The sequence below is a fragment of the Macaca fascicularis genome, chromosome 3 (genome assembly GCF_037993035.2).
Source record: "Macaca fascicularis isolate 582-1 chromosome 3, T2T-MFA8v1.1".
Taxonomy (NCBI): domain Eukaryota; kingdom Metazoa; phylum Chordata; class Mammalia; order Primates; family Cercopithecidae; genus Macaca; species Macaca fascicularis.
Genome location: NC_088377.1, coordinates 144,678,699 through 144,705,288, shown reverse-complemented (window position 1 = coordinate 144,705,288; position 26,590 = coordinate 144,678,699). Strand labels below are relative to the sequence as shown.

Sequence of the window (26,590 nt, the reverse complement as noted above, 5' to 3'; positions counted from 1 at the left end):
CTAGCAAAGGTTCATCCTTTCCTCTCTATAGGGTGCAGAGCTCATGACCTCAGTCCAGGAAGGGATTGAGCTCTGTTGAGGTTGGACTATGGATTTATTTGGATTCAGTTTACATCTGGTTCATCCCTGTTCCTCAGACATAGCTCTTCTGGGCTTTTGATTGAGAAGCTAGCTAGTCTCTGTCTCCTCAGACTGACAGATTGTGAGATTTGGTTTTGCTCTTCAGAGGTATTTGAGCTTAGCTCTTTAGTTTTCCTTCTAGGCCCTCAACTTTATTATATATGTTATATATAATTATATATAATATGTATATAATATATATTCTGTATTATATATTATATATAATATATGTAACAATTGGGGAATATAATATAGAATATATATTATACAACTTATATATTATATAATTATATACATAATTATATTTATATTATATATTATATAATTATATAAATTTTATAATTATGTAAATATATGTTTATATAATATATAATTATATATTATATAAATTTTATAATTATATATTATATATGTTTATATAATATATAATTATATATTATGTATATAATTATATATGTATATAATTGTATATAATTTATATAAATATATAATATATAAGATATGTTCTATTTAATATATATTCTATATATAATATATATTCTACATAGAATATATATTTATATAAAATATTCTACATATTCTGTATATATATTCCCCAATTTAAAACTTTTAATTTAAAATGCAAACTTGAGGAAGGCATGAAAATCACACACAAGCCTGCCACTTCACACTTGGAGGGTTGCACAGCGGCTGGGCAAAGGTGCTCCTCACTTCCCAGACAGTCCAGCAGCTGGGCAGAGGCGCTCCTCACTTCCCAGACGGTGCCATTTCCCAGATAGTGGGGCGGCCTGGCAGAGGCCTCCTCACTGCCCAGAGGGTGGGGCGGCCAGGGAGAGGCGCGCCTCATTTCCCAGAGAGGCGGCAGGGCAGAGGCGCTCCTCACTTCCCAGGTGGTGGGGCAGCCAGGGAGAGGCGCTCCTCATTTCTCAGAAGGTGGGGTGGCCGGCAAAGGCGTTCCTCACGTCCCAGACCATGCGGCCACCGGTCAGAGGCCCTCCTCACTTCTCAGATGGTGGAGCAGCTGGGCAGGGGCGCTCCTCACTTCTCAGACGGTGCGGCCGCTGGGCAGAGGCCCTCCTCACTTCCCAGATGGAGCAGCCCTCAACTTTAAAATCTGGCAAGTACATTGAAGGTTATGCTGGCTGTATGTTTGAGGCAGGCTTCCTCTTCCTTCCCTGAGATTATGAAGGGCTCTGTCTGCCTTGTAGGAGTTGATGTTCTAGCTCCTCAGCCTCCTGTGTGAACACTCCCATAACTCACTGCCTTATGGGAGACAGTGGCCACACTTGGGGCGCCTCAAGTTTCTAATCTCGTGTTAGCCCCGTGCCACCACCTTAAGCCTATTGATTTCTCTTCCCATTTGTAGACTTCCTCTGTCTGGGCCCAGCCCTGTCCTCTTTCCTACCCAGAACTGCACATGTCCTCAGGGAAAATAAACAGCTGTGCATTGTCAGCTCACTTCAGAAAATTTTCCTTCCTCTGGAATTCCATGGCTCTCCAATATCTTTTTTAAATGTGATTTTTGTAATGTATCCGTTTTTTTCTAGTTGTTATAGCAGGGTCATTGGACCATGGTGACTTTCCACATCCTACTCAGAAATGCAATCCTATGGAGACTGTCTTGTTTCACTCCTCAGTTAACCTCAGATCTAGAGATAGGTTAGATGTCTTCCTTGGCACCCCATTTCCACTTCCAAAGTACATATCTTCCCTCCTTTTTCTAAAGTCTCAGCTTCTTTGTAGTTCATAACGTCGGATTTAGCACTCACTCTCTTCATTATGTACCAATCTCTGTGTTTTGTTGGTAGCATTAGCATCTGGCTCACCATCTTCCTTTCCCTCTACTCCTGTCATTGTTCTTGTGGCCTCAGTATTCACAGGGATGTTCCATTCACATCCTTGACCTTTCTTCCAGTTATCTTTGCTTTCACCATTCCTCAGTCATTTCCTTCTATGATCATACTCTTAACCATTTTATCCTAAATTGCTGTACCATCTTCGAAATCTCCATGTCTTCATCCATTTGTCTCCTCATTTTCTAGCACACTCACATTGGAGCTTCTACACTAGCACTTCTTCAACTGACTCAAACCACCATTTCATTCTTTGCACTGTCAAATATTACTCTCATGTCCTCATTTCTCTCTTTACCCATCTTAGATTCCTTGGTTCATCATTGTTGTAGATGTCTATTACCTAAACATTTAGTGATTTAAAGTAACAGTATTCATTTTATTATTGCCTCTCACAGTTATGGGAGTTGACAGAATGTTATTGCTTGAGATCTCTCATGCACTTACATGTCAGAGTGGCTGAAGTTAAAATCATCTTGAAGGCTTCCTTACTTACATGCCTGGCAGTTGATGCTGGCTGTTGATGAGGACCTCTCCTGAGGCTGGCAGCTAGAACATCTATGTGTAACCTTTCCGTGTGGCCTGAGCTTCCTCACAGCGTGGAGGCTGGGTCCCAAAACAGGTGTCCAAGAGACAAAGCCAAGTAAAATCTCCTTTTATAACCTAGCCCCGGAAGTTACTCGACATCACTTTCCCTGTATTCTCTTTATTACAAGTGGATTATTAAGACTAACCCATATTCAAGAGGAGAAGAATTAAACCCCACCTCTTTATGTAAGAAATATCATTTGTAGACATGTTTTTAAAATGTCACCATCATTATGATCACTTTCAAATACGATTTCTCCCTTGTTTCTCCCTTGTCCTGTTGATGTGACAAACACCTACCCCTAGTAAAACTCAAATATCCAGCAATCCGTGCTTACCCCTGAGAAATGAACATTATTTAAAGGAAGAACACACAATTAAACTGACTTGTGTCACTTTAGATTCAATCCTCAGTTGTCAAATGGGCTCTCAATATAAACAGTCCTACATTTCCTAGTATTTTCAGTTTCTTTTTTTTTTTTTTTTTTGAGACGGAGTCTCGCTCTGTCGCCCAGGCTGGAGTGCAGTGGCCGGATCTCAGCTCACTGCAAGCTCCGTCCCCCGGGTTTACGCCATTCTCCTGCCTCAGCCTGCCGAGTAGCTGGGACTACAGGCGCCCGCCACCTCGCCCGGCTAGTTTTTTTTTTGTATTTTTAGTAGAGACGGGGTTTCACCGTGTTAGCCAGGATGTTCTCGATCTCCTGACCTCGTGATCCGCCCGACTTAGCCTGCCAAAGTGCTGGGATTACAGGCTTGAGCCACCGCGCCCGGCCGCTAGTATTTTCAGTTTCTGACTATCCCATTACATCCACAGTGAAAGAGTAGACCAAAAAAAAAAAAAAATCCTTGGGAGGCCACGGTTGGCAGATCACCTGAGGTTGGGAGTTCAAGACTAGCCTGCCCAACATGGAGAAACTTCATCTCTACTAAAAATACAAAATTAGCCGGGTGTGGTGGTGCATGTCTGTAATCCCAGCTACTCGGGTCGCTGAGCAGAGGAATCTCTTGAACCCAGGAGGTGGAGGTTGCGGTGAGCCAAGATGGCGCCATTGCACTCCAGCCTGGGCAACGAGAGCGAAACTCCATCTCAAAAAAAAAAAAAAAACAAACAAAAAAACCTCACAGAATTCTTCCACTGAATATTAAAAAATCAATTGCATTTCAATTCACTAGAACCAAAGTTTTTAATAGTAGCTTTTAAAAATTACATTCATAATAGCCACAAAAAATAAAAGGTTTCTTAGGCCAAGATGTGAAAGACCTTTTGGGAGGAATTTATAAAATTTTATCAAAAGATGTTTAAGGTGACCTAAAGAAATGAAGTGCTCTGCCATGTTTATGAATGGGAAAATAACAGCATGTAATGTCTTCCCAGAAAATCTATACATTCAGTGCAATTTTAGTTAAAGTCTAAAATTTTTTTCCCCATAAAACTAGACAGCTGATTATAATACTGCAAAAATATTGAGGAGGAGAAAAGTAGCCCTTGACACCTAGAAGCTGGACCAGTGCCATGATCTAGACCTTCGCATTGCTTTGGGCTAGCATTATGTTAAGGCTTGTCGGTGCTGAAGGGACCCTGGAGGGAGATGGGGCTTCACTTCCTGATTCCTATGTGCTTCCTCTCTTCTTGTTCACGTGACACAGCTGCCAAGAGCATGTGTGTGGTGCACCCAGTGGTGCCCACTCTTCAGCAAGTTTTGCTCACCAGCCTCAGCCCATTGCACCCCAGCAGGGGGTGTCTGCTCACTAGTGTGAGCTGCTGGACTCCTGTTCACCAAACCTTGGCCCGTCATGGCTGAGAACTGTCTCTGTCTCAAGACAACCTAATGGACTTTCCCACTACACCTCAGCCACACTCTACATTCTCTGAATCTCAGCCTTGGGGAGGTGGCTGCCCTCCTTCCAAGGTTATTTCATCTTTGGGTACTCTGTCTGTGCCACAACATGTCCTTTAGTGTTTTCTTTGCTCTCTCTTAGTAGTTATTCACTTTTTACTAGCTAGTAATTCTTTGAATTGCTTTCTTTATTAGAATGTATTTATGAGATAGAATAAGTGTTCTTTATTCAAAATACAGGTGTGATTTCTGTCTCTCGACTGGACTCTGAGTGCTACAGGAGGATTAACTGGACAGGGACATGAGAACTTTCTGGAGAGTTGGAAAGAAACCACACCTGGGGTGTGGGTATTTTCATTATCAAAATTATACCAATAAGATTTATGCATTTGAAATCATGTAAATTTTACCTTAAATTATAATTGAGAATAGGTGGGGGAAATGGGTAGATATATAGATGATACAAAAATCACAGAATAATAATTGTTGAAACTGGGTGATAGGTACGTAGGTGTTCCCTATACTATTGTTTATACATGTTTGAAATTTAAAAATCTACAATGAAAGTCATGGCTGGGTGTTTTTTTCTCAGAATGTATGTAGCTAGGGATGGATGGAATGACACCTTTGATTTGGCTGTATAGTCATTTTCTGTTTGTTTGGTGTATCAGTTATCTATTGCCATGTGACATACAACCACTTAAAGCACTTAATGGCTTACAACAACAGGAATCACTTAGTTTGCTTAAAAATTTGAAATTTTGACAAGGTTTTGCAGGGGGTGGAAGATCCACTTTTAAGATGATATCTTCTTTTGCGTGCCTAGCAAGTTGGTGCTAGCTGTTGGCTGGGAGTTCAGCCAGGTCTGTGAACCAGTAGGCTTGGTTCCTCTTCATCTGGACCTGCCCATGGGCTGCTTAGACTTCCTCACAGTATGGTAGCTGATTTCTAAGACCAAATGTCCCCAGAGAGAACCAGATAGAAGTTATATCATTATTTATGATCTAGGTTTGGAAGTCAACATTATTTCACTTAGATTCAAGGAGAGAGAACATGGAACCCATTTCATGATGGGAGGCATAACAAAGTCACATTGCAAAAAGAGCATGGAGGATGGGAGATACTGTCATGGCCATTGTGGAAAATATAATCTGCCGTACTTGGCTTGTTCATATAAGGGGAGTCAGATGACGTTGGATCTCAAAGCAGTCTTTGAAAAGATGTAGATCACAACAGCATCACTCAGTAAGTGGATCTCAACCCTTCTGTAACTACCCCCTTTTCTTCTTCCTTTCCCATGTTGTCCAGGAGCAGATATCTACTGAGCATTTACAAGTTACCTACGCAGCATCTACTTCCCTTTTCCTAGTATTTCCTCCATTCTTATTCTATACGCTGTCTCTTCCCTCACCTAGCCCATTTGCTTCAAGAAAACTGTCTATCCCCGTTTCTGGGGTTGGACCCCGACTGTCTCACAACAACTAGTGCATTTAGTTTCCCTGGCCATGATGTTTGTGACCACAGGAAGGTGGAAGGTATAGGGTCATGGGGGAGGGCAATATATAATCCAAGCTGATTTAGATCAGGATGCTGGTTGGATATACCCTCTCTGGATGTTAATGGGGAAGCACTTAGTCCTGGGAACATTGGCAATTACCTGTGTGGCCACAAGGAGAGAGAATTTTAGCATGAAGTGGATTCCACAAAAGGCCAATTGAGGAAATGGAAAGAAACCAGGCCCTAGTGACATTAGTAAGCCACTGGATTAAACCTACACTCAGGCCTCATCTACCTTTGAATTTCTTGTAGGAGCTAATAAAGTACATATTAAGTTGAGTTTGTTACTTGAAACCTAAAGCAAGATGCGGGGATTATTTTGTATTTGTAAGAATTTCCTGGGCCCCGCGTGATGGCTTATGACTGTAATTCCAGCATTTTGGCAGTCTGAGGCAGGAGGATTGCTTGAGGCCAGGAGTTTGAAACTAGCCTGGGCAACATAGTGAGAGACTGTCTCTACAGGAAAAAATAAATAAATAAATAAAAATAAAAAAGATTGCCTAGGCTTCACCAATTGTTAACTGGGTGACTGAGAACATTTTCAAATCTCTCTGCTTCGGTTTTCTTTATAGTAAGATTCCAGATGGATGTGATAGAGGGCTTTATTTTCTAGAGTGGGAAAAAGAGCCATCGTGAAAGAGAAAAGTAGGAAAAGAAAATAGCAAACTGTGTCCTCAGGCAGATCAATTTTAGTAAAGAATACAGTAATCCTGGCCGGGCGCGGTGATTCACACCTGTAATCCCAGCACTTTGGGAGGCCGAGGGGGGCGGATCATGAGGTCAGGATATCGAGACCATCTTGGCTAACATGGCAAAGCCCTGTCTCTAAAAATACAAAAAAAATTTAGCTGGGCATGGTGGCAGGCACCTGTAGTCGCAGCTACTCAGGAGGCTGAGGCAGGAGGATGGCGGGAACCTGGGAAGCGGAGCTTGCAGTGAGCTGAGATTGCGCCACTGCACTCCAGCGTGGGCGACAGAGCGAGACTCCATCTCAAAAAAAAAAATCTCTCAGTATCCATGAGGCATTGGTTCCAAGACCTTCCTTGGAGACTGACATTCAAGAATTTTCAAATTCTTGATAAAAAGTGGCATAGCATTTGTATAGAACCTATACACATCCTCTTGTATACTTTAAATAATCTTTAGATTACTTATATCTAATACAATGTAAACACTATGTAAGTAGATGGTATACTGTATCATTTAGGGAATAATGACAAGAAGAAACATTCTGTATGTGTTTCGTGCAGATGAAACTTTTTTCCAAATGTTTTTGATCTGTGGTTGATTTGAATCTGTGGATGCAGGAGCCATGGATATGGAGGGCCAACTTGCGTAGGAATGGTGAGGATCTGAAAGTGGACACCTTTATACTATTCGTACCGGTGTAATCCTTTGAAAGTCTTTGTGGGCTCTTCGAGATTCACACGTCCAGCTTAAAGACTGCTGGATTCTACGTTCAATTCAAGTTAAACAAGTAACTTAATTTTTTGAACAGATGAGGCTCTTGACACCAGCCAGCCTTTTTTCTTGGGAAACAACAAGAGTGGTCAGCTGAGGGGGGTACGCTAGGACATTCTGTCAGCAAATATTTGCTGGGCCTCTACCACGTACAATTGAAAACACCTCAATGACTTCAACCACTTGGAGCTGTGACTCTCAGGCTGTCTCTAGCCCAAGCTTGTCTCCTGAGCTCTCTGAGCATTTATCCATTTGGGATGAGATTATACATTGATAATACTTTTTAGGAAAACAGTTTTGAAATATGTATGAAGATCTTTAATATATACCTTTTGATTCTATATTTTCATAGAAATCTATCTTGGAGAAATAGAGATGAAGATATTTACATTTCATCATTAAGATTCAGGAAAAATATATTTTAGAAATTCAAATTTTTTTTTTTTTTTTTTGAGCCACATGAAGATACTCAGAGCCTGAACCTAGTTTTCTAGGAAAACTAAGTATTGCCTTCTGATCCCTCACACTCCCTATATTCTTCATTTCTGTCTCTCAGAGCTCTGAGATACTCTTTCTACCACTGCGGGAATTGGCTCAATGTGCCCTCTATTTTTGGATATACTCCTTCCCAAAGGCATTTGTGTTTTCAAAGAGATTATTAAGATAGGAGCTCGCATAATAAAGCCTTACTGGTAGACCTTCAGACAGTGGGTCATCCAGAGATAACGTAGAAATCCTAGTTACTCCCTCAGTTTTCTACTAGGTAGAAGTCAGTACATTGTTTACAGACAAACAAGGACTGCCCCACAGGGACCAAAGATGAGCTAGATATTATGGTGTACAAAAATATTAAGCAGATATACCTAGTGTTTGTATCTGAGAGGAAGAAAGCACTTTTCAAATGGTGAGCTCCAATTTCAGCTTAGTATAGGGAAGATGTAAAGAGTTTGCAAAACCAGATCTGTTCAGCAGAGGGGGTACTTAATCTACAAATCATGATTTTTAAAGCAAAGTTTGTTTTTTTTTTTTTGTAATGATGATTTTGTGAGAAGTTTTTATGTTTTATGTTTCTTTCAAGATTAAGCTGCCAATCAGGTTTTTTTTTTTTTGAGACAGAGTCTGGCTCTGTCGCCCAGGCTAGAGTGCAGTGGTGTGATCTCTGCTCACTGCAAGCTCCACCTCCTGGGTTCCTGCCATTCTCCTGCCTCAGCCTCCCGAGTAGCTGGGACTACAGGCGCCCGCCACCACGCCTGGCTAGTTTTTTGTATTTTTAGTAGAGATAGGGTTTCACCGTGTTAGCCAAGATGGTCTCGATCTCCTGACCTCGTAATCTGCCTGTCTCGGCCTCCCAAGTGCTGGGATTACAGGCGTGAGCCACCATGCCGGGCAGGTATTTTTTTTGAGACTAATTGCTGCACGTATTTGTCAGAGATGCAAGAATCAGGAATTGCTGATTATTGAGCAAGGGACTGCCCTGCCCATTTAGGAGAGCAGGAGCTGGATACACTAACTCATTTTGCTGGACCTTGGGCAGGAAGGTTGTGGCTTCTCCAGAGGACAGTTATCTTTGCTAAATTCCCTCAGCCCAGCCAGGCAGTTTACATATGTAGTTCCTGAGATAAATCCACAGGACACTAAACAAAGGGTATGATTTATTATTTTTCCATTTACAATTTTCTTAGAGGGGATGAGACGGCTGGGACTGCTTCCCCACTGGGACAGACCCAGTCTGGCAGGTATCAGAGTCCTTTGTCTCACTCTCACCTCATAGAGCCTGCTGCTCTTCACCTGTCCCGTCCAGTCTGCTTTAAAAACCTTCAAGTCTAACAAAAAAAAAAAAAAAAAAAAAAAAGGAAAAAACAACAAAAGCCTTCAAGTCTGGTCCCGAGGGGCATCTTCCTCTTTCTGGGGTCTCATCTGAACATTGAAGCCAGTTGGCCTCTTTGAGTAATCTTCCAGAATATTCATTTATAGAGTTTCTAAAATAAAATTTTGACACCATCTATTTCAATGTTAAAAAGACATAAAAGCCCCTTTATTTTCAAAGTTGTAACTTACTAACTTCCGTAAATACAAATTAAGATATCTCTCAAAACAACAGCATGCTACCTCCATCTCCATCTCACACGGGGATGGCGATCATTTGTGAGATACTGCTTTAGATATGTTTCAGAGGTTGGGGTAGGGGATAGGGAAGTGGAAGGAACTTATAACTTCCGTAAATACAAAGTAAGGTATCTCCCAAAACAACAGCGTGCTACCTCCATCTCCATCTCACACGGGGATGGCGATCATTTGTGAGATACTGCTTTAGATATGTTTCAGAGGTTGGGGTAGGGGATAGGGAAGTGGAAGGAACTTATAACTTCCATAAATACAAAGTAAGGTATCTCCCAAAACAACAGCGTGCTACCTCCATCTCCATCCCACACAGGGATGGCGATCATTTGTGAGATACTGCTTTAGATATGTTTCAGAGATTGGGGTACCAGAACATCCTTTTCTGTTTCTTCACCTGCTGAGGGCTCCCCAAGAATTTGATAATCACTTTTATCTCTGCACTTTTGGAGTAATTATTTTTTATATTACAATATTACTATTTCAGCCCTCAGCATATTTCACTATGTTTATCTGAGTATCTGAAAAGCTAAACAAGACTTGCTCTCTTAAGTGTCTTACATTTGTTTTTGTGTGTCCACCCAGGGTGATAATAGTTACTATCTTGCTATTTATATTTGAACTGTTGGTCTATAGAGTTTTCTCCTAGCCATTTTCCACTAAATGCTTTTGTGCTAACATCTTCCATTAGGTGTGGTTTAAGTCAGAGTCAGTCTCTCTCTTTCTCTCTGAGTCGTCACACTGGACTTTGAGTAGTATAAGGGAATATTTTCAATTTCTTTTCTCTATATCTAAGTGTTTTCCTCTAATGAAGATGAAAATTAGCAGTGGAATGGTTAAAAATAGTGATGGTCCGGGCACAGTGGCTCATGCCTGTAATCCCAGCACTTTGGGAGACTGAGAGGAAGGAGGATCACTTAAGCCCAGGAGTTCAGGACTAGCCTGGGCAACAGATTGAGACTCCATTTCAACAAAAGAATTAAGTGAGTTTGGTGGCACATGCCTGTAGTCCTACCTCTTGGGAGGCTGAGGTGGGAGAATTGCCTGAGCTCAAGAGCTTGAGGTTACACTGGGTTGATTGTGCCACTGCACTCCAGCCTGGGTTACAAAGCAAGACCTTGTCTCAAAAAAAAAAAAAAAAAAAAAAAAATACACACACACACACACACACACACATATATGTATGTGTGTGTATATGTATGTATGTGTGTGTATATACATATATAATAGCTTGCTGTCATTATCTGTTGAGTGCCTATTTTGTGCTGGACACTATTCAAAGCAGTTTTTAATTTTCGTGATAGCCCTATGGCATATGAACCTTTATTATCCCACTTTTTTAAGGAAACAAAAACAGAGATGTAATTTGTCAACGATTGAATGGTAGAAGATTGCACATCCCAGATTTAAACCAACTGGATTCCACTCTTTGCATTTTCTTGCTCTTTGAAAGATAGGTAGTAGGGGAAAGGAGTGGAAGCAACAGTCCTGGATAAACCCACGTTTGTCCTCAGGACCCAGAACATCCTTCAGAATAGATGAGAAATATTGGGAACTGAGTTTAGGGAAGTAGAACCAAAGAAAGTGAGGATTACGTAATTGCTTTGTGAATTTACAAGCTTGAGAGAGTCAATCCAATAATTAATTCATGTACTTTTTTGTCCTTGATTGTGCAAGTTTTTACTGAGAATATTATTAATAATATGATTAATGTTTTCAAGAGTCAAACATTAATCTTGTGGGAATGTTTGCTTATTTTGCCTCTGCTTACAATAAAGACTAAGTTAATGGTTTTGTGATTTTTATATTCATTGGGCAGGGAAAGAGCTATTGATTCATTAACTGTGCTGTCTTATTGGCATGTAGCTATGCACTGTTCACTCAATACATAAAATATCATGTTATGCTATTTTGTCCAAGGGAAAAAGACAAACAGTGAGATTTCTTTATTATTATATTTTGAGACAGGGTCTTTCTCTGTCACCCAGGCTGCAGTACAGTGTTGTGATAATAACTCACTGCAGCCTTGAACTCCTGGGCTCAAGCAATCCTCCCACCTCAGCCTCCCAAGTAGCTAGGGCTACAGGTGCACGCCACCATACTCAGCTAATTTTTAAAACGATTTTTGTATTTTTTAGAGATGGGGTCTCACTGTATTGCCCAGGGTAGTCCTGAACTCCTGTCTTCAAGAAAACCTCCCACCTCGGTCTCATAAAGTGGTGGGATTATAGGCATGAACCACCATACCTGGCCAACAGTGAGATTTCTTATGTGAAAAGTGTGCATTTCAACTCTGCTAGTTCCATATGCCTTTATTAGCATTTCAGAGACTTATCCTGTCAACCTGACTTCTGCAGGATAGCTTTTCAGGAAAAGTAGTTTATTGTAAGTGGAGCTTGGAAATATATATATAATCAATTTCTGACATACATTAACCAGATCTCAACTTTCTTAAAAATGTACCATAAAGCTGAACTTCATTTAGGTACTTATTCTCAGACATCAGTATGCATAGGAATCACCTGGGGAGCTTAGTAAAATGCAGGTTTCTAGGCCCTATTCTCAGAGACAAATTCATTCTCCAGGTGATTCTGATATAGATGTCTTCAGGGTGCCAGAATAAGATGGAGAAAAGAATGTAGAGTGGGGAGTACAAAAACTCAGTAGTCTGGAGACCCAGGCATAGAAGTGCTAGAGAGCAGATGGGCTTTTCACCAAGGATATTGAGGGAGCTGTGGGAAGTCTGATTGGCCTCCAGGTAATATAAGGCTTCAGCACTTTTTGTTAGGTCCCTGTAGGACTCACTCTTGCTGGCTCTTTAGGTAATAGATGACTGTTCAAATTCAGGTTGCAACTGTGGTGAGACCACTAATCTCCTGTGTAACTGTCTCTTGGTTTGGGGGAAAAGGAAGTCAGTCTGCAGGTGACTGAGCGCTTATAAGCAGTTGGTATGGGCTCGGTTTGAAGGCAGAGCTGGAGAGGGAGAGGGATCTAAATCTTACCATTCTGCCGTTCTCTAAAGGGCTGAGCTTCCTGCTTGCAGGCTGTATGCTAAGAAGAGGAGCATAGAGCTATTGCAAAGGGGGAGATTGTTATTATGCAGGGTCCAATTAGGAGAAATTACCCTTTCTAGTTTTGGAGGAACACTATGAGAATTGCTGAGAGTCTAAGACAAGACCCCAGGCCTAGATCTGCTGACACTTGGCCTATGGAGGTAGGAAGGACTGCTCTGTGTAACTCCAGTGATGGAGTTATTTTGTTCTGGAAATAGAGGATCAAGAGAAAAAGACAGCAGGAGTAGGTCCAAAGCATCCCGACTACCTGCAGCATGCACACTAGACCCCATCAGAAAACAGTGAACCACGAAGGGAAATGAAGAATTCCAGGTGGTTTCTGTGGGAAGTGTGCTGCAGACCTTTTCATCTGTCTCAAATGGAGAAAACATCAGTAATTCTGTATATCTTGCCAACACTTTTAACAAGAAGTTTCTTCTTTTGGGGGGTCCTCGTAAGGAAAATGAGACAGCAGCAACTTTACGAGTTCTATATATGTGCTTTAAACAGTATCTTAGATCCAGCAGGTCCATTGTTTCCCACCTACGTGTACTGAGCTACAGTTTTTCAAATGTGTATACTCTGTAGATGCTGTGAATGATAAAATACAAATGTATTTTTAAGAGTTCTTGGCCGGGCGCGGTGGCTCACGCCAGCAATCCCAGCACTTTGGGAGGCCGAGGTGGGTGGATCACGAGGTCAGGAGATCAAGACCATCCTGTCTAACACGTTGAAACCCCGTCTCTACTAAAAACACAAAAACAAAATTAACCAGGCGTGGTGGCAGCGCCTGTAGTCCCAGCTACTCAGGAGGCTGAGGCAGGAGAATGGCGTGAACCCGGGAGGCGGAGCTTGCAATGAGCCAAGATCGCGCCACTGCACTCCAGCCTGGGCGACAGAACCAAACTCCGTCTCAAAAAAAAAAAAAAAAAAGTTCTTAAATTCACACATTTTAATGGTGGATTTTCTCAATCTCTTTTATGGTTGGGTCTAAGGAACTTTTTGTCCAAAAAAACAAACCCCAAAAAAACCACAATGAGTTTCTCATACTTTAAAAGGCTAGAAACCCCTGAAGTAAAGCATCATAGTTATGTCTTCAGATTGGCTGTAAAGAACTTACTCCTCACGTAATGCAAACCCTCATGGTACAGTGACTTTATTGTGTTGTTTATGATGGATTTTTAGACAGAGGCAAGATAAACTGCATTTTTGTTTTACTTTAGCAGAATATTAACACTGAATACAGAGTGGTATGTAAAAACACATTTACTTTAAAACTGTCACATTATTTGACTTTTTAACTGTATAAGAAAAAGTTTGCTGCTGCTAGAGTAAGCAGACAACCCACAGAGTAGGTGAAAATCTGTACATCCAACAAAGGACCAATATCCAGAATCTGCAAGGAACTCAAGCAAATTAGCAAGAAAAAAACAAACAATCCCTTCAAAAAGTGGGCTAAGGACATTAATAGACAGTTCTCAAAAGGAGATATACAGATAGCCAGCAAACATGAAAAAATGCTCAGCATCACTAATGATCAGGGAAATGCAAATCAAAACTACAATGTAATACCACCTTACACCTGCAAGAATGGCCATAATCAAAAAACAAAACAAAAAAACCCAACAGATGTTGATGTGAATGCAGTGAAAAGGGAACACTTCTACACTGCTGGTGAAAATGTATGGCCGGGCGCGGTGGCTCAAGCCTGTAATCCCAGCACTTTGGGAGGCCGAGGCGGATGGATCACAAGGTCAGGAGATGGAGACCATCCTGGCTAACACGGTGAAACCCCGTCTCTACTAAAAAAGTACAAAAAACTAGCCGGGCGTGGTGGCGGGCGCCTGTAGTCCCAGCTACTTGTGAGGCTGAGGCAGGAGAATGGCATGAACCCGGGGGGCGGAGCTTGCAGTGAGCCGAGATCGCGCCACTGCACTCCAGCCTGGGGCACAGAGCAAGACTCCGTCTCAAAAAAAGAAAAAAAGAAAAAAAGAAAAAAAGCAAATGTAAAGTGGGCTGGGCATGGTGGATCACGCCTGTAATCCCAGCACTTTCAGAGGCTGAGGCAAGCGAATCACATGAGGTCAGGAGTTCAAGACCAGTTTGGCCAACATGGTGAAACCCTGTCTCTACTAAAAATAGAAAAAATAGCCAGCCGGGTGTGGTGGCGGGCGCCTGTAATCCCAGCTCCTCAGCAGGCTGAGACAGGAGAGTCACTTGAACCTGGAAGGCAGAGGTTGCAGTGAACCAAGATCACCCCATCGCACTCCAACCTGGGCGACAACAGTGAGACTCTGCTCGGAAAAAAAAAAAAAAAGTAAACTAGTACAACCATTATGGAAAACAGTGTAGAGAGTCCTTAAAGAACTTTAAAGAACTAAAAGTAGAACTACCATTTGATCAGTAGTGGGATAGCAATCCCACGACTGAGTATCTACCCAGAGGAAAAGAAGTTATTATATGAAAAAGATACTTGCACATACGTTTATAACAGCACAATTCACAATTGCAAAAATATGAAAACAGCCCAAATGCCCATCAATCAATGATTGGATAAAGAAATTGTGAGAGAGAGATATATATTACATCATATATATATGATGCAATACGAGTCAGCCATAAAAAGGAATGAATTAATGGCATTCGCAGCAACCTGTGATGGAACTGGAGACTATTATTCTAAGTGAAGTAACTCAGGAATGGAAAACCAAACATTGGACCTGGATGGAACCTGGATGGAACTGGAGACCATTATTCTAAGTGAAGTAACTCAGGAATGGAAAACCAAACATTGTATGTTCTCACTCATAAATGGGAGCTAAACTATGAGGATGCAAAGACATAGAATGATACAATGGACTTTGGGGACTCAGGGGAAAGGGTGGGAGGGGGTTGAGGGATAAAAGACTACAAATTGGGTTCAGTGTATACTGCTCAGGTGATAGGTGCACCAGAATCTCACAAATCACCACTGAAGAACTTACTCATGAAACCAAATACCACCTGTTCCCCACAAACCTATGGAAATAAATAATTAAAAAACAAAAAAGCCCAAAACAAACTGAGCAATAAAAAGTTATCTGCTGCTTAGTAAAAACATGAAAATTCAGACACGTTGATGCCATTTCCCTTTTTTTCCCCAGGCACTGTTATGTGGTATACTTGTTACATGTCCTGAGGATCCACTGAGATATTTAGAGGGAATGATCATGGTTATAATCAAAAGTGGTCTTCAGAATCTTCTTTGGTAAGTATTGTTTTGATTCGTGATAGGGAAATTTTTTTTGTGAAGGAAGACTTTTATTGTACGGTAACAAAATAAGGTCTTGCCAATGAATGCTTCCAATCTTAAGATTGTTAAGGAATCCTTCCACAGGCTTTTCAGTTCCAAAGACACAAACCTGAATAATTTGCCCAGTGGTTCTCAACTTGAGAAATATCGTGTATTCTCATCAGTAACGTGTTCATAGGGCCAGTTTATTTCAAGTTGGGAATGAGGAAAGGGAGGCATATCCTCCTTTGGGGAACACAGCAAAATCTTGTGAGAGTAGTTTGAAAAAGTCCTCCAGGTGATTCTGATCTGCTTCTCCTAAGGGGAAATGTGTTTTCTTTCTCCTGTCTTTCATTCCACCTACAAGAATCACTGATTTAATTATGGAACTAATTAATGAAATTAATTTTGACTGTGTTTTATGATGTTATTAAAGGGATATGTGCATTGCTCCATCAATGAAACCAAACATTCGAAGATTGTCTGAAACTTACCTGGAACAACTTTTTGAATTGGATGATCAGCTGGTAATTATTACTAACCAAGAATATGCAAATATATATTTTAAACTTTGATGGAATTTTCCAAATGTATTTTATGGGAGGTGTGAGGTCAGACTGTTTTTGGTATTGGGGGCACCGAGAAAAGTGAAGGAATAGCCACACACATACACAAACGCATGCAAAACCACACCCATAGTAACCTTCCCAAATTTCCAGAAAGGATTTACAAAGGCATTTGTTCCTTCTCTTTCTGATACAATCTTTCCATTAAGTTTTCCCCCTTTCCTCTTTCTCCTTCTCCCATGCATCTTTATAAAGATAAAAATAGCATTATGGAAAGCTTTACAAGAGGATGTTTTCTTTCCTTTCTAATCTGCTTCCTTCTGTGTTCCATTCCACCGCCCATTCTCTCTGCTGTCTGTCTTCTCAGATTAGGTTATAGGGAATCATGCTCATGACGACATGACCAAAACATTAATGACATTCAACTTAAAAGCCAGATCTCATTGTTACTGAAAACTAGTGCCAGCAACTGGTTTTGATCTTGTAAAGAGGGCAAGGAAGTAATTCAGGACATGAAGACTTTAGAACAAAGCTCATTTAAGGGAGGCTAACAGAGCAAAAGGAACGTGAAGAGAGAAATACTAGCACACATTAGATATGTGTGGAACCATGTGTGGTACCTCTTTTTTTTTTTTTCCCCAGACGGAGTCTTGCTCTGAATGCCTGGGCTGGAGTGCAATGGCGCGATCCCGGCTCACTGCAACCTCTGCCTCCCGGGTTCAAGCGATTCTCCTGTCTCAGCCTTCCGAGTAGCTGGGATTACAGATGCATGCTGCCTCGCCACTAAAATATAATTTTTTTGTATTTTAGTAGAAACAGGGTTTCACCATGTTGCCCAGGCTGGTCTCAAACTCCTGACCTCAGGCAATCCACCTGCCTCACCCTCCCAAAGTGCTAGGATTACAGGTGTGAGCCACTGCGCTTGGCCCGTGCGTGATACCTCTTGATTACAGGGCTATAGTTTGGTAGGCCCAGGCAGGTCTTGGGAGTTGCTATTGAAGTTGGATGTTGAAAAGTGGAATCAAAGCCTTGTTCAAGGTGGGGGCTGAAAGTCAGAAACAATTTGAGGTATCTGTTTAGAAGGATGGGTGGTGAGTAACACTGGAAACAACAGAGAAACAATTAGAGGGCTGAGATGATTCTGAGGCACCAGTACATTGAGCAGATCCCATGTGTCCCATCCTAGTTGATCTACATCATGGTGTGTGGGTGTTTTTACTGCACTTTATTAACCACAGACTTTCAATCTACTATGGAGTGCAGATATCTGCAAATTACTATGTTTTTGGAACTGTTTGGGGACAACCTCAGGAGCTGAGGGAGAGGCCTAGGGGACAGGATTCTAGGTCCTGTATGCCTACCCCTGTACTCCAAAATAGTTTTGGTTTCAGTATGATTTTGCTTGAAAAAAGCTTGACAGCCATTGCTAAAATATACTAGTTTTTGAAAGCCACTGATTTAGAGTGGTAAACCCTATCGTCAGTATTATGACAAGGACCTTATATAAAGTCAGGCCAGCTGTCCAGTGTCCAGTGTCCAGCTAGAAACCCATAGGGAATCATTTAAAAACTGCAGATAATTCTGGCCGGGTGTGGTGGCTCACACCTCTAATTGCAGCACTTTGGGAGGCCGAGGCGGGTGGATCACCTGAGGTCAGGAGTTTGAGACCAGCCTGGCCAACATGGCGAAACGCCGTGTCTACTAAAAGTACAAAAATTAGCTGTGCATGGTGGTGGGCACCTGTAATCCCAGCTACTCAGGAGGCTGAGGCAGGAGAATCACTTGAACCTAGGAGGTGGAGGTTGCAATGAGCCAAGATTGCACCACTGCGCTCCAGCCTGGGCGACAAGAGCAATATTCCATCTCAGAAAACAAACAAACAAAAACTGCAGAGAATGTCAAGAGACATCATAGCTACTTCAAACCTAAAGTTTTATTAGAAAAGGAATTGTTGGCTGGGTGTGTTGGTTCATGCGTGTAATCCCACTTTGGGAAGCTGAGGCAGGCGGATCACCTGAGGTCAGGAGCTCGAGACCAGCCTGGCCAACGTGGTGAAATCCTGTCTCTACTAAAAATACAAAAACTAGCTGGGCATGATGGCGGGCACCTGTAATCCCAGCTACTCGGGAGGGTGAGCCAGGAGAATCACTTGAACCCAGGAGGAAAAGGTTGCAGTGAGCTGAGATCGTGCCACTGCACTCCAGCCTGGGTGACAAGAATGAAACTCCGTCTCAAAAAAAAAACAAAAACAAAAGGGAATTGTTAGATCTATTTCATGGTGTTGAAAATGCAGAAGTTAAAATATTAAAAGCTGATCCAAACTTAGAGTTATGACAGTTTGCCAAGGCATAGAAAAGGTGCCCACTTCATGTAATAAGTTGGAAATAATAGAAATGAGATAGGACTTTGCAAAAGCAATGAGGGAAATATTTGTTAAGGTTAGACATGAAAATGTGAATCTCCAGGTGTCCTAGGGTTGCTTGTTAGAGGGCTCAACCTAGGTTGGATCTAGATTAATTCATTTCTCCTCCACCCTTAGAGAAAAATGAAAAGTTTTTTTCTACAAAGAAGCAAAACACTTTCATCCTCAATGTTTTTGATATTTTAAAGTATATACTCTAAAGCCAGGCACAGTGGCATGCACTTGTACCCCCATGTACTTAGGAGGCTGAGGTAGGATAATTGCTTGAGGCCAGGAGTTTGAAACCAACCTGGGCAACATAGTGAGACCTCATCTCTTAAAGAAAATGTATAGTATACTAAATGAATATTGGTTTTACTTTTTTTTCATATGCCTTTCCTATGTAGTTTTCCATACCATTATAACTGGCAGTAAAATGATTTTTAATGTTTTAACAGAAAACTTCAAAGGTCATGAATAACTATAATTTTTCCCATTAATTACTGATTGCTTAATTGCAGGGTTTTTCAGTCTTACACTGCACAGTTCTGCACAGTGAGGACTGCCTATATGTGCTTGTTAAAGTGATCTAAATATGTCCTGAGAAGGACTCTGTACTTCTATATTTGAGTTCTTGTGGAAGAATTGCAACCTAGCTTAATAGGTAGACAAGATTGAAAACCTAACTAGGAGTATGTACCTATAACTATAGCTGAGACTTGGCCAATCCCAGCAACCATACTTAAACCATTCATACACCGCTGAGTGTTCAAACTGTGTTCAAACAAGGCAAACATCAGTCTGTAACCAATCTAGCTGTTCTGTACCTTACTTCCGATTTCTGTACATCATTTCTCCTTTTTGGTCTATAAATCTTCCACGAGGTGGCTGTGCTGGAGTCTCTGTGAATCTGCTGTGATTCTGGGGACTACCTGACTTGTGAATTTTTCGTTGTTCAATTAAACTCCATTAAATTTTATTTGGCTAAAGTTTTTCTTTAATCAGATAGTGTCAGAAGTGGGATCTGAAGTAGAGCTTCTGGCAACCCCCAGGAGTGCTGAGTGAACTGAACAAGCAAGGTACCTGCAGGACCCACTTGTGTTCACTGATCTCTCAGAGCAGCTGGGGCTTGTGGATAAGCTCTCTCTTGGATTTCAGAGCTCCACAGATTTGTGTTTTTAGCTCTCCAAGTTTCTTTGAGCCAATTTCTGATCCAAACAGGGTTTGGAAGTCATGACAGAAACTAAGCTGGGTCCAGGAATGGATTTGATCTGGGAATTAATTGGCTTGGATCCAGTTAGAGGTCTCTTACACCTGACTGGTTCAGAAAGGAACTGATAGTAAGCAGTAATATTGCAGGATTATAAAACTTGACTTTTGAAAATTCACAGGGATTTTTATGTTCTACCCCTTTGTTTCATTTTTCTTGCATGCTTAGGTAGGAAAAATCATTGGCTCAGTTAATCAAGAGACCCTGAGAGTCAAGCCAATATTTTAAGTAAAAATGAGATCCTTAATTTCCGGAAAACTAAGTTCCTTCCAGCTTACATTAGGCCTGGGAGGCAGCATAGTCTTACAGAAATGGCAAAATCTTACTAAAGATAACTTACAGTGGAATGTTGCAAATGTACAACAATGCAATTAAGTATGTTTAAAAATAAGGGCTCTCAGTAAAGTCTCTTTCAGTTAAGAACAAGTTTGGCGCTATGGGATGTTAACTGCTATTCTCTTTTGATTAATCTGTCTTATACTTTTTGCTGACTGCTATAGGTGCCAGTATTAGACATGTACAGGACCATGGGACATGGGAAGCTTTTTCCTCTCCAAAAGGGGAATCTTGAGAGCTGATGGGATTGCTGGAAAAGATCCCTTCACTACTGACAAGTGGCCTCCTGAACTTTTCAGTGTCACTGCAATGAATGGGTCTTGCTCTCGCCTCCCTGAGCTCTTTACTTTCCCCATCTTGCCACAGGCAATACTTTTCTTTCTCTTCCTTTCCTTTCGTATCTTTTCTGTTACTCAGGGCAGCCATCTTGCCCAGAGACCATGTGCTGAAACTCCTAGTTGGAGGTTGGATTGAAGATGACAGGGGCCATCGGAGGGCAAATTTAAGCCTAACCAGTTTGATATTGGGTGCTAAACAGAGTGGCTAATGTCTGTGTTTTATCATATGTGTTTTGTTCTGGCCAAAACGAAAAAAGATCATTTTCTTTTATGATGCAGCTTGGCCCCCAGGGCGATGGTGTGGCAAGCTGGGTCACTAGAGCTGCTCAGGGAAAGGGAAAGAGAGCCCAGAAGCCTAGCATGCCAGTAAAAGGGTAAGAATTTCTTACCAGTCAGATTTCTGGCTTTTTCCCTCTTTTTCTTTGTGCAAAATGTTTAAATGAATGGTAAAAATCACTGTTATCTCCTATGTAAAGTTTTGATTCATACAAAAAAGAATTCTGAGGCTTGTCTTAAGCTCTAGTGAATCTGATGTGCTTTGTGTGTCTTTCTGTATTGTTTTGTCATAAAGAGGGGTACCTTACGATAAAATGTGTGCCCAAAACCTCATAAGCCTGTTGTTCAAGACGACCCAGCAAACTGGTCAGTTACGTGTTTAGGAGCTTGATCTTATAGCCACGTGGCCATGCTTTCTCTTTTCACAATGGTGGCCCAGGTTCAGAATTCAATCCCTAGCTTAGGGGATGAGCCTTTCTGAATGATATTTGGGTGACCTTTGCCATTTTTTGATTCTCTTCCCCTCCACGAACTGTTTTGAATTTTCCTTTCTCAGAGCACCTGTGAGGTTACCTTGGGTAAAGTTTAAAAGCCAGAAATATCAGCTCTTTGGCCTGCGTAAAGTTGAGTAATAAGAAATTTTAAAAGGACTTTATTAAAGAGTGCTGTGGTTAAAAGTCAGCTTAATTAAAAGTGGATATTCAAGCTCTCAGAGCCTGGGACTCCTTGGGAAAAACATGAGGCACCAGAGACCCTTTCTTGGCCCTGTTCTTCCAAGAACTCTACCCTAAAGCCAGTAATCTAATTAAGAAACTTAAAAACTGGCAAATGGAGAATATTACAACTACTGTAGTAATCTTCTTTGGTCTGTCTGTGTAGTTATATATGTGTTGTGTGTGTAGTGTTTGTATAAAAGAACTCTAATTGGTTTAAACAAAAAAAGTGCTTAAATATTTTGACAGAAAAATAAAAACTTTAATGCCTTTTAGTTCATGTAATTTTAGTCATCTTTGGGAAATAAAAACAGCTCTAAAGATTATTGATAAATAAATACATTTAGTCTAAATTATGCAGGCCAGGTATTAGGTTTGCTTAAGATTTTTAAGGCCATAAACTGCTTTGACCCTTGAAAATTGCTCAATTTATTTTGGAGACATTAAATTTTAAATAAGGCCTGGGGATATGTGGAATTAGCCATGCCACCTAGCTACGAAAAGAAGGTTATAAAGAAAAGAGATTTTATATAAGGAAGGATCTTGTATAGTAAATTCTTGTCCTAAAGTAAAATGACTGGTTGTTTAAAAAGAGGGATGTTTAGGACAAGTCAGAAAGACCAAGCACATTGTAGATGGTCTATGTAAGTCATGAAAGGATTCATAAAAGAAAATTTATGTACCCAAAGTGAAAGTTGCTAAGAATTACCATTATAACATGTAACTGAGACTACTGAAAAACTAGGTTTACGTGCAAGGTGTGTGAGGAGAATGAAACGTGTTTTTGGTAAGAGATTGTAAGAATGCATGAGAATGTAAATTTTTACCTAGTTTAGAGGGTTAAAGGACTGTTTTAAATTAAATAGAATAAAGCTAAAGGTTTGAACAAGTTGTGGAAGGTTTGTAAAAATTAACTTTGTAAAAGAAATTCTATGTGTGAAAATATTGACTAAATTTAAAGGTGTATTGTTCGGTTTTTCTGTAAATTGAATATTGAAATAAAAGCACAACAGGTTTTTCTTAAAGCACTAATCTGCTCTTTAACAAAAATTGGTACAGTGTTATAAAAGGTTTATGAAAGTCTCACCTTATGGTCAAACTGATTAAGATTGGATAGATTTGTCTGTGAGGTTTTATTAAAAATTGGGGTTGACATTAATAGTCCACTAATGCAAGTCCACTAATGAAATTTGACTTTCTCTTTTGAACAAGATTTTCATGTAATGTTAGAAGATAATGAAAAATTTTTGTTTTGTTTGCCTTTTAAATACGCTACCAAAAAAAAAAAAAAAAAAAAAAAGAAAGACAAAAGACAGATTGTTTGGAAAGCTAAGTCTTCCCTCTATCAATGAGTAAAGGTTTTTGCCTTTTAAAAAATTTTCGAGTCATCATTTTGGCTAAATGAATGACTTAGCCAACTAGACGTGGAATTCTAGTTCATAATATCAAGTGTTTTACAACTTTAACATATTTAATAGGCTTCCCAATATTTAATAGGCTTCCCAAAATTCAGCTTTAAAATGGTCTTTTCTGACCTCTAACTTTGGAATGCTACAGAGGGCCCCTGAAGCATCCAAAAGAGAGGTAAACAGAATTATTTAACATGTTAAGTTACATGGGAAGCGTTGTCAAAATAAAAATAATGTTTAATCTTCAGGTTATATTTTAGTGAATGATATTAATGTATGTTCTAAGATTGTATGGGGCCAGGCATGGTGGCTTATGCCTGTAATCCCAACACTTTGGGAGACCGAGGAAGGCAGATCACCTGAAGCTAGGAGTTTGAGACCAGCCTGGCCAACATGGTGAAACCCCGTCTCTATTAAAGGTACAAAAAATTAGGCATGGTGGTGAGCACCTGTAATCCCAGCTACTTGGGAGGCTGAGGCAGAAGATCACTTGAACCCAGGAGGCGGAGGTTGCAGTGAGGCAAGATCTTGCCTCTGCACTCCAGCCTGGGTGACAGAGCAAGACTCCATCTCAAAAAAAAAAAAAATGTATAAGATTTCTAAAATTCTAATATGTCTGAGTATATACTATCAACCATAATTATGGTTATTAAGTTATTGTCTACCACAGAAATAACCAAATTTCCTTGTATAAAACTGCTAACCCAAGTAAAACAAAAAATTAATTAAATACCAAGAAAATACTTTGCCAAGATTTTCATGTTAAACCAGCTGATACTGAAATTGATTAGATATACAATTTGAACTCCATAGTCTAAGTCTAATTGCCTATGATAACCATTAGTTATCACTGCTATGAATTTAAATTGGAAAAACAACTGGTATTCAAGAGGACATAAGTCCAATATTAAACATAGACTCATGGAAGACCAGGAAGGCTATCCTGTCCTTCCTGAGCCCTTAAAGCTTTTGTTATTAAAGGCTCTGCATTCCATGACTCATCATGGAAAAAATAAAATCACCAAAATTGAATATATTGATATAATGACTTATAAATTTCAAAAATAGTTTAAAACCAGTGTTTGGTTCCATAATCCTGGGAAGATAATCAAACCTTCAGGTACGTTTGGCTATCCGATGGGTCATTTAAACATTTATAAAGGGAGTTCATTCAATTGTCATTTTCAATGCATGTTTTATGTTACAGTAATTATTATGCCACAGTATATTTTCACCAGGTAAAGAAAGTTTTTATGGTTCATTGAGGACAATCAACTGCTTCACAATCTAGAACCTGAAGATTGGATCTTTTGAGAACATCAGAGAAACACTGTGCTTGCCATCCACACTGCAACAAAACTTTGGAACCTTGAACCTTGAGTGCATAATCTCACAACTGAGAAGGGTCCCTCCACACTCTTGGAACTGTACACCCATTGGAACCCTTAAGGTAAAACTAACCAAGAAAGTTTCTCCCCAGAAGAAGAAGACATCCTTGATGTAAACAGCTTTTCCCGAGATCACGGATCAAGACATCTACTACTATGAGACTCTTATCTTTGAATATTTTTTCCTCATTTATGCCTCTATAGCCAATAGAAATGAAGAGGGGGTCTATTATGTGCACTTATAGGGTATACTTTCATTCGTGAAGGATTTTGCAGCCAGCCTTATACATGAATAACTTTATACTTTGATGGATAAAAGATGAAGGCCCAACATAGGTGAGAAACTTTAATGGTACATATATCGCCTCGTAATTAGTCAAAACTCCTCTTAACCCACATCATGGGTTAAATAGAACATTGCCAGGAGGCCTTCACTCCTCTAGAAGGACATCATTTGTTAGGTCCGTTTTCCGTGGTTTAGAATAACAGAGGCAATAATTAGAAATGTATCCCTCATGATAGGCTGTATAGCAGATTCTAATGTAAAGTCTATTGTTACACAACAGACTTTAAATTCTCTTGTGAAAGTTATGCTAAATAATAGAATTGGGTAAACAGATTCTGACGCTTGTGGCCTGTGGAGAAATACATCAAATGTAGATTATAAAAATTCAGTTGTAGAGAATTAATGAAAAGACCACTTAAAGCAAGTAGACTCTTTATCCAGCTCATTCTTTAATCTATTTAATTTTAGGTGGTTTGGTTTATGGGTACCCTGGGTGAGAAGCATACTCTAAACTCTTGGTATTATCCTCCCGAGAGTCATAATAATAGTCTCCCTGGTGCACTGTATTCTCTTGAAGGTTTTAAATGCTTGTATGCAGCCATCTCTAGAATGTCAAATGGTCTCTCTTCAAATGGAAAGACATGAGCTGAAAGAAATGTGTGACCCTGAGGATACTATAACCTATGAATGATGTGGTGAGACTGGCAACCCAAAATGATGGTAACTGAGAGTGGCACTAAGGCCCTCAATTGTGGTCACACTTTTACGTAAGTGAGAGCCTGACCAAAAAGGGGGAATCTTTTTTAAACAAAGTTATAGGAGGCCATTGTTTTGGACTAAGCTCATTCACTAGGCCCCCAACAGGCCAAACCAAACTAAAATGGGGTCACTCATGCTAAATGTGACATAATCAAATTAAGACTTTACGGAAACACATAGATCCTAGAACAGACCAGGTTTTGTTTTTCTCCAGTAAATAGGACATTCTAGCATAAAGAGATACCCATAAAGGGTACCTCTACTCATACTTGTTTTTACCTTTGCAAAACTCAGTGCTCTACAAAACACACTGTTTCCCAGTGTGTTTCAAGACCAAATAACTACTTTTACAATGATGATAGTGACATTGATAATTAAAGTTTTGGTCAATCTCTCAAAATTGAGAAACTGACCAAAAGCAGGGAGTTGTTAAAGTGAACTAAATGTGGCCTGAGAAGGATTCCCTGCTTCTATATTTGAGTTTTTGTGGATGAACTACAGCCTAGCTTAATAGGTAGACAAGACTGAAAACCTAACTAGGAGTATGCACCTGTATCAATAGCTGAGTCTTGGCCAATCCCAGCAACCATTCATACACTGCTGAGTGTTCAAACTGTGTTCAAATAAGGCAAACACCAATCTGTAACCAGTCCAGCTGTTCTGTACCTCACTTCCGATTTCAGCATGTCATTTCCCTTTTTTTTGTCTATTAATCTTGTTCCACCACGTGGCTGCACTGGAGTCTCTGTGAATCTGCTGTGATTCTGGGGGCTGCCCAATTCATGAATTGTTCATTGCTCAATTAAATTCCTTTACATTTAATTCGGCTGAATTTTTTTTTTTTATCAGTGCCTATTTATAAAGGATAAATATGTCTCTTTACTTAAAGAAGAGTGAATACAGCAAACTGTGAGTAAGCCAAATAGTAAAGAAAAAGTAGGAACTGCTCTCATAACAGTAGAAGGAAAGACAATTTCATTGTTTCGACT

At 40.3% G+C, this 26,590-nt stretch overlaps 1 protein-coding gene across 11 annotated transcripts in view; it reads left to right on the top strand.

The window, feature by feature from the left end:
* The window catches only part of FBXL13 (F-box and leucine rich repeat protein 13), a 272,798-nt gene that overhangs the window by 4,988 nt on the left and 241,220 nt on the right, over positions 1-26,590 (top strand). For 7 of the 11 annotated variants that reach the window (XM_074035683.1, XM_074035682.1, XM_015447861.4 and 4 more), the window contains exon 2: positions 15,732-15,835. Coding sequence is in view for 4 of the 11 variants with exons in the window: in XM_015447861.4 (XP_015303347.3) it covers positions 15,732-15,835 (104 nt within the window). In the remaining 7 variants the exon portion in view is untranslated. Of the gene's footprint in view, positions 1-15,731; positions 15,836-16,295; positions 16,387-24,406; positions 24,619-26,590 lie in introns of those variants that run through there. The other 4 variants (XM_005550406.5, XM_074035678.1, XM_074035681.1 and 1 more) reach the window with 2 other exon arrangements.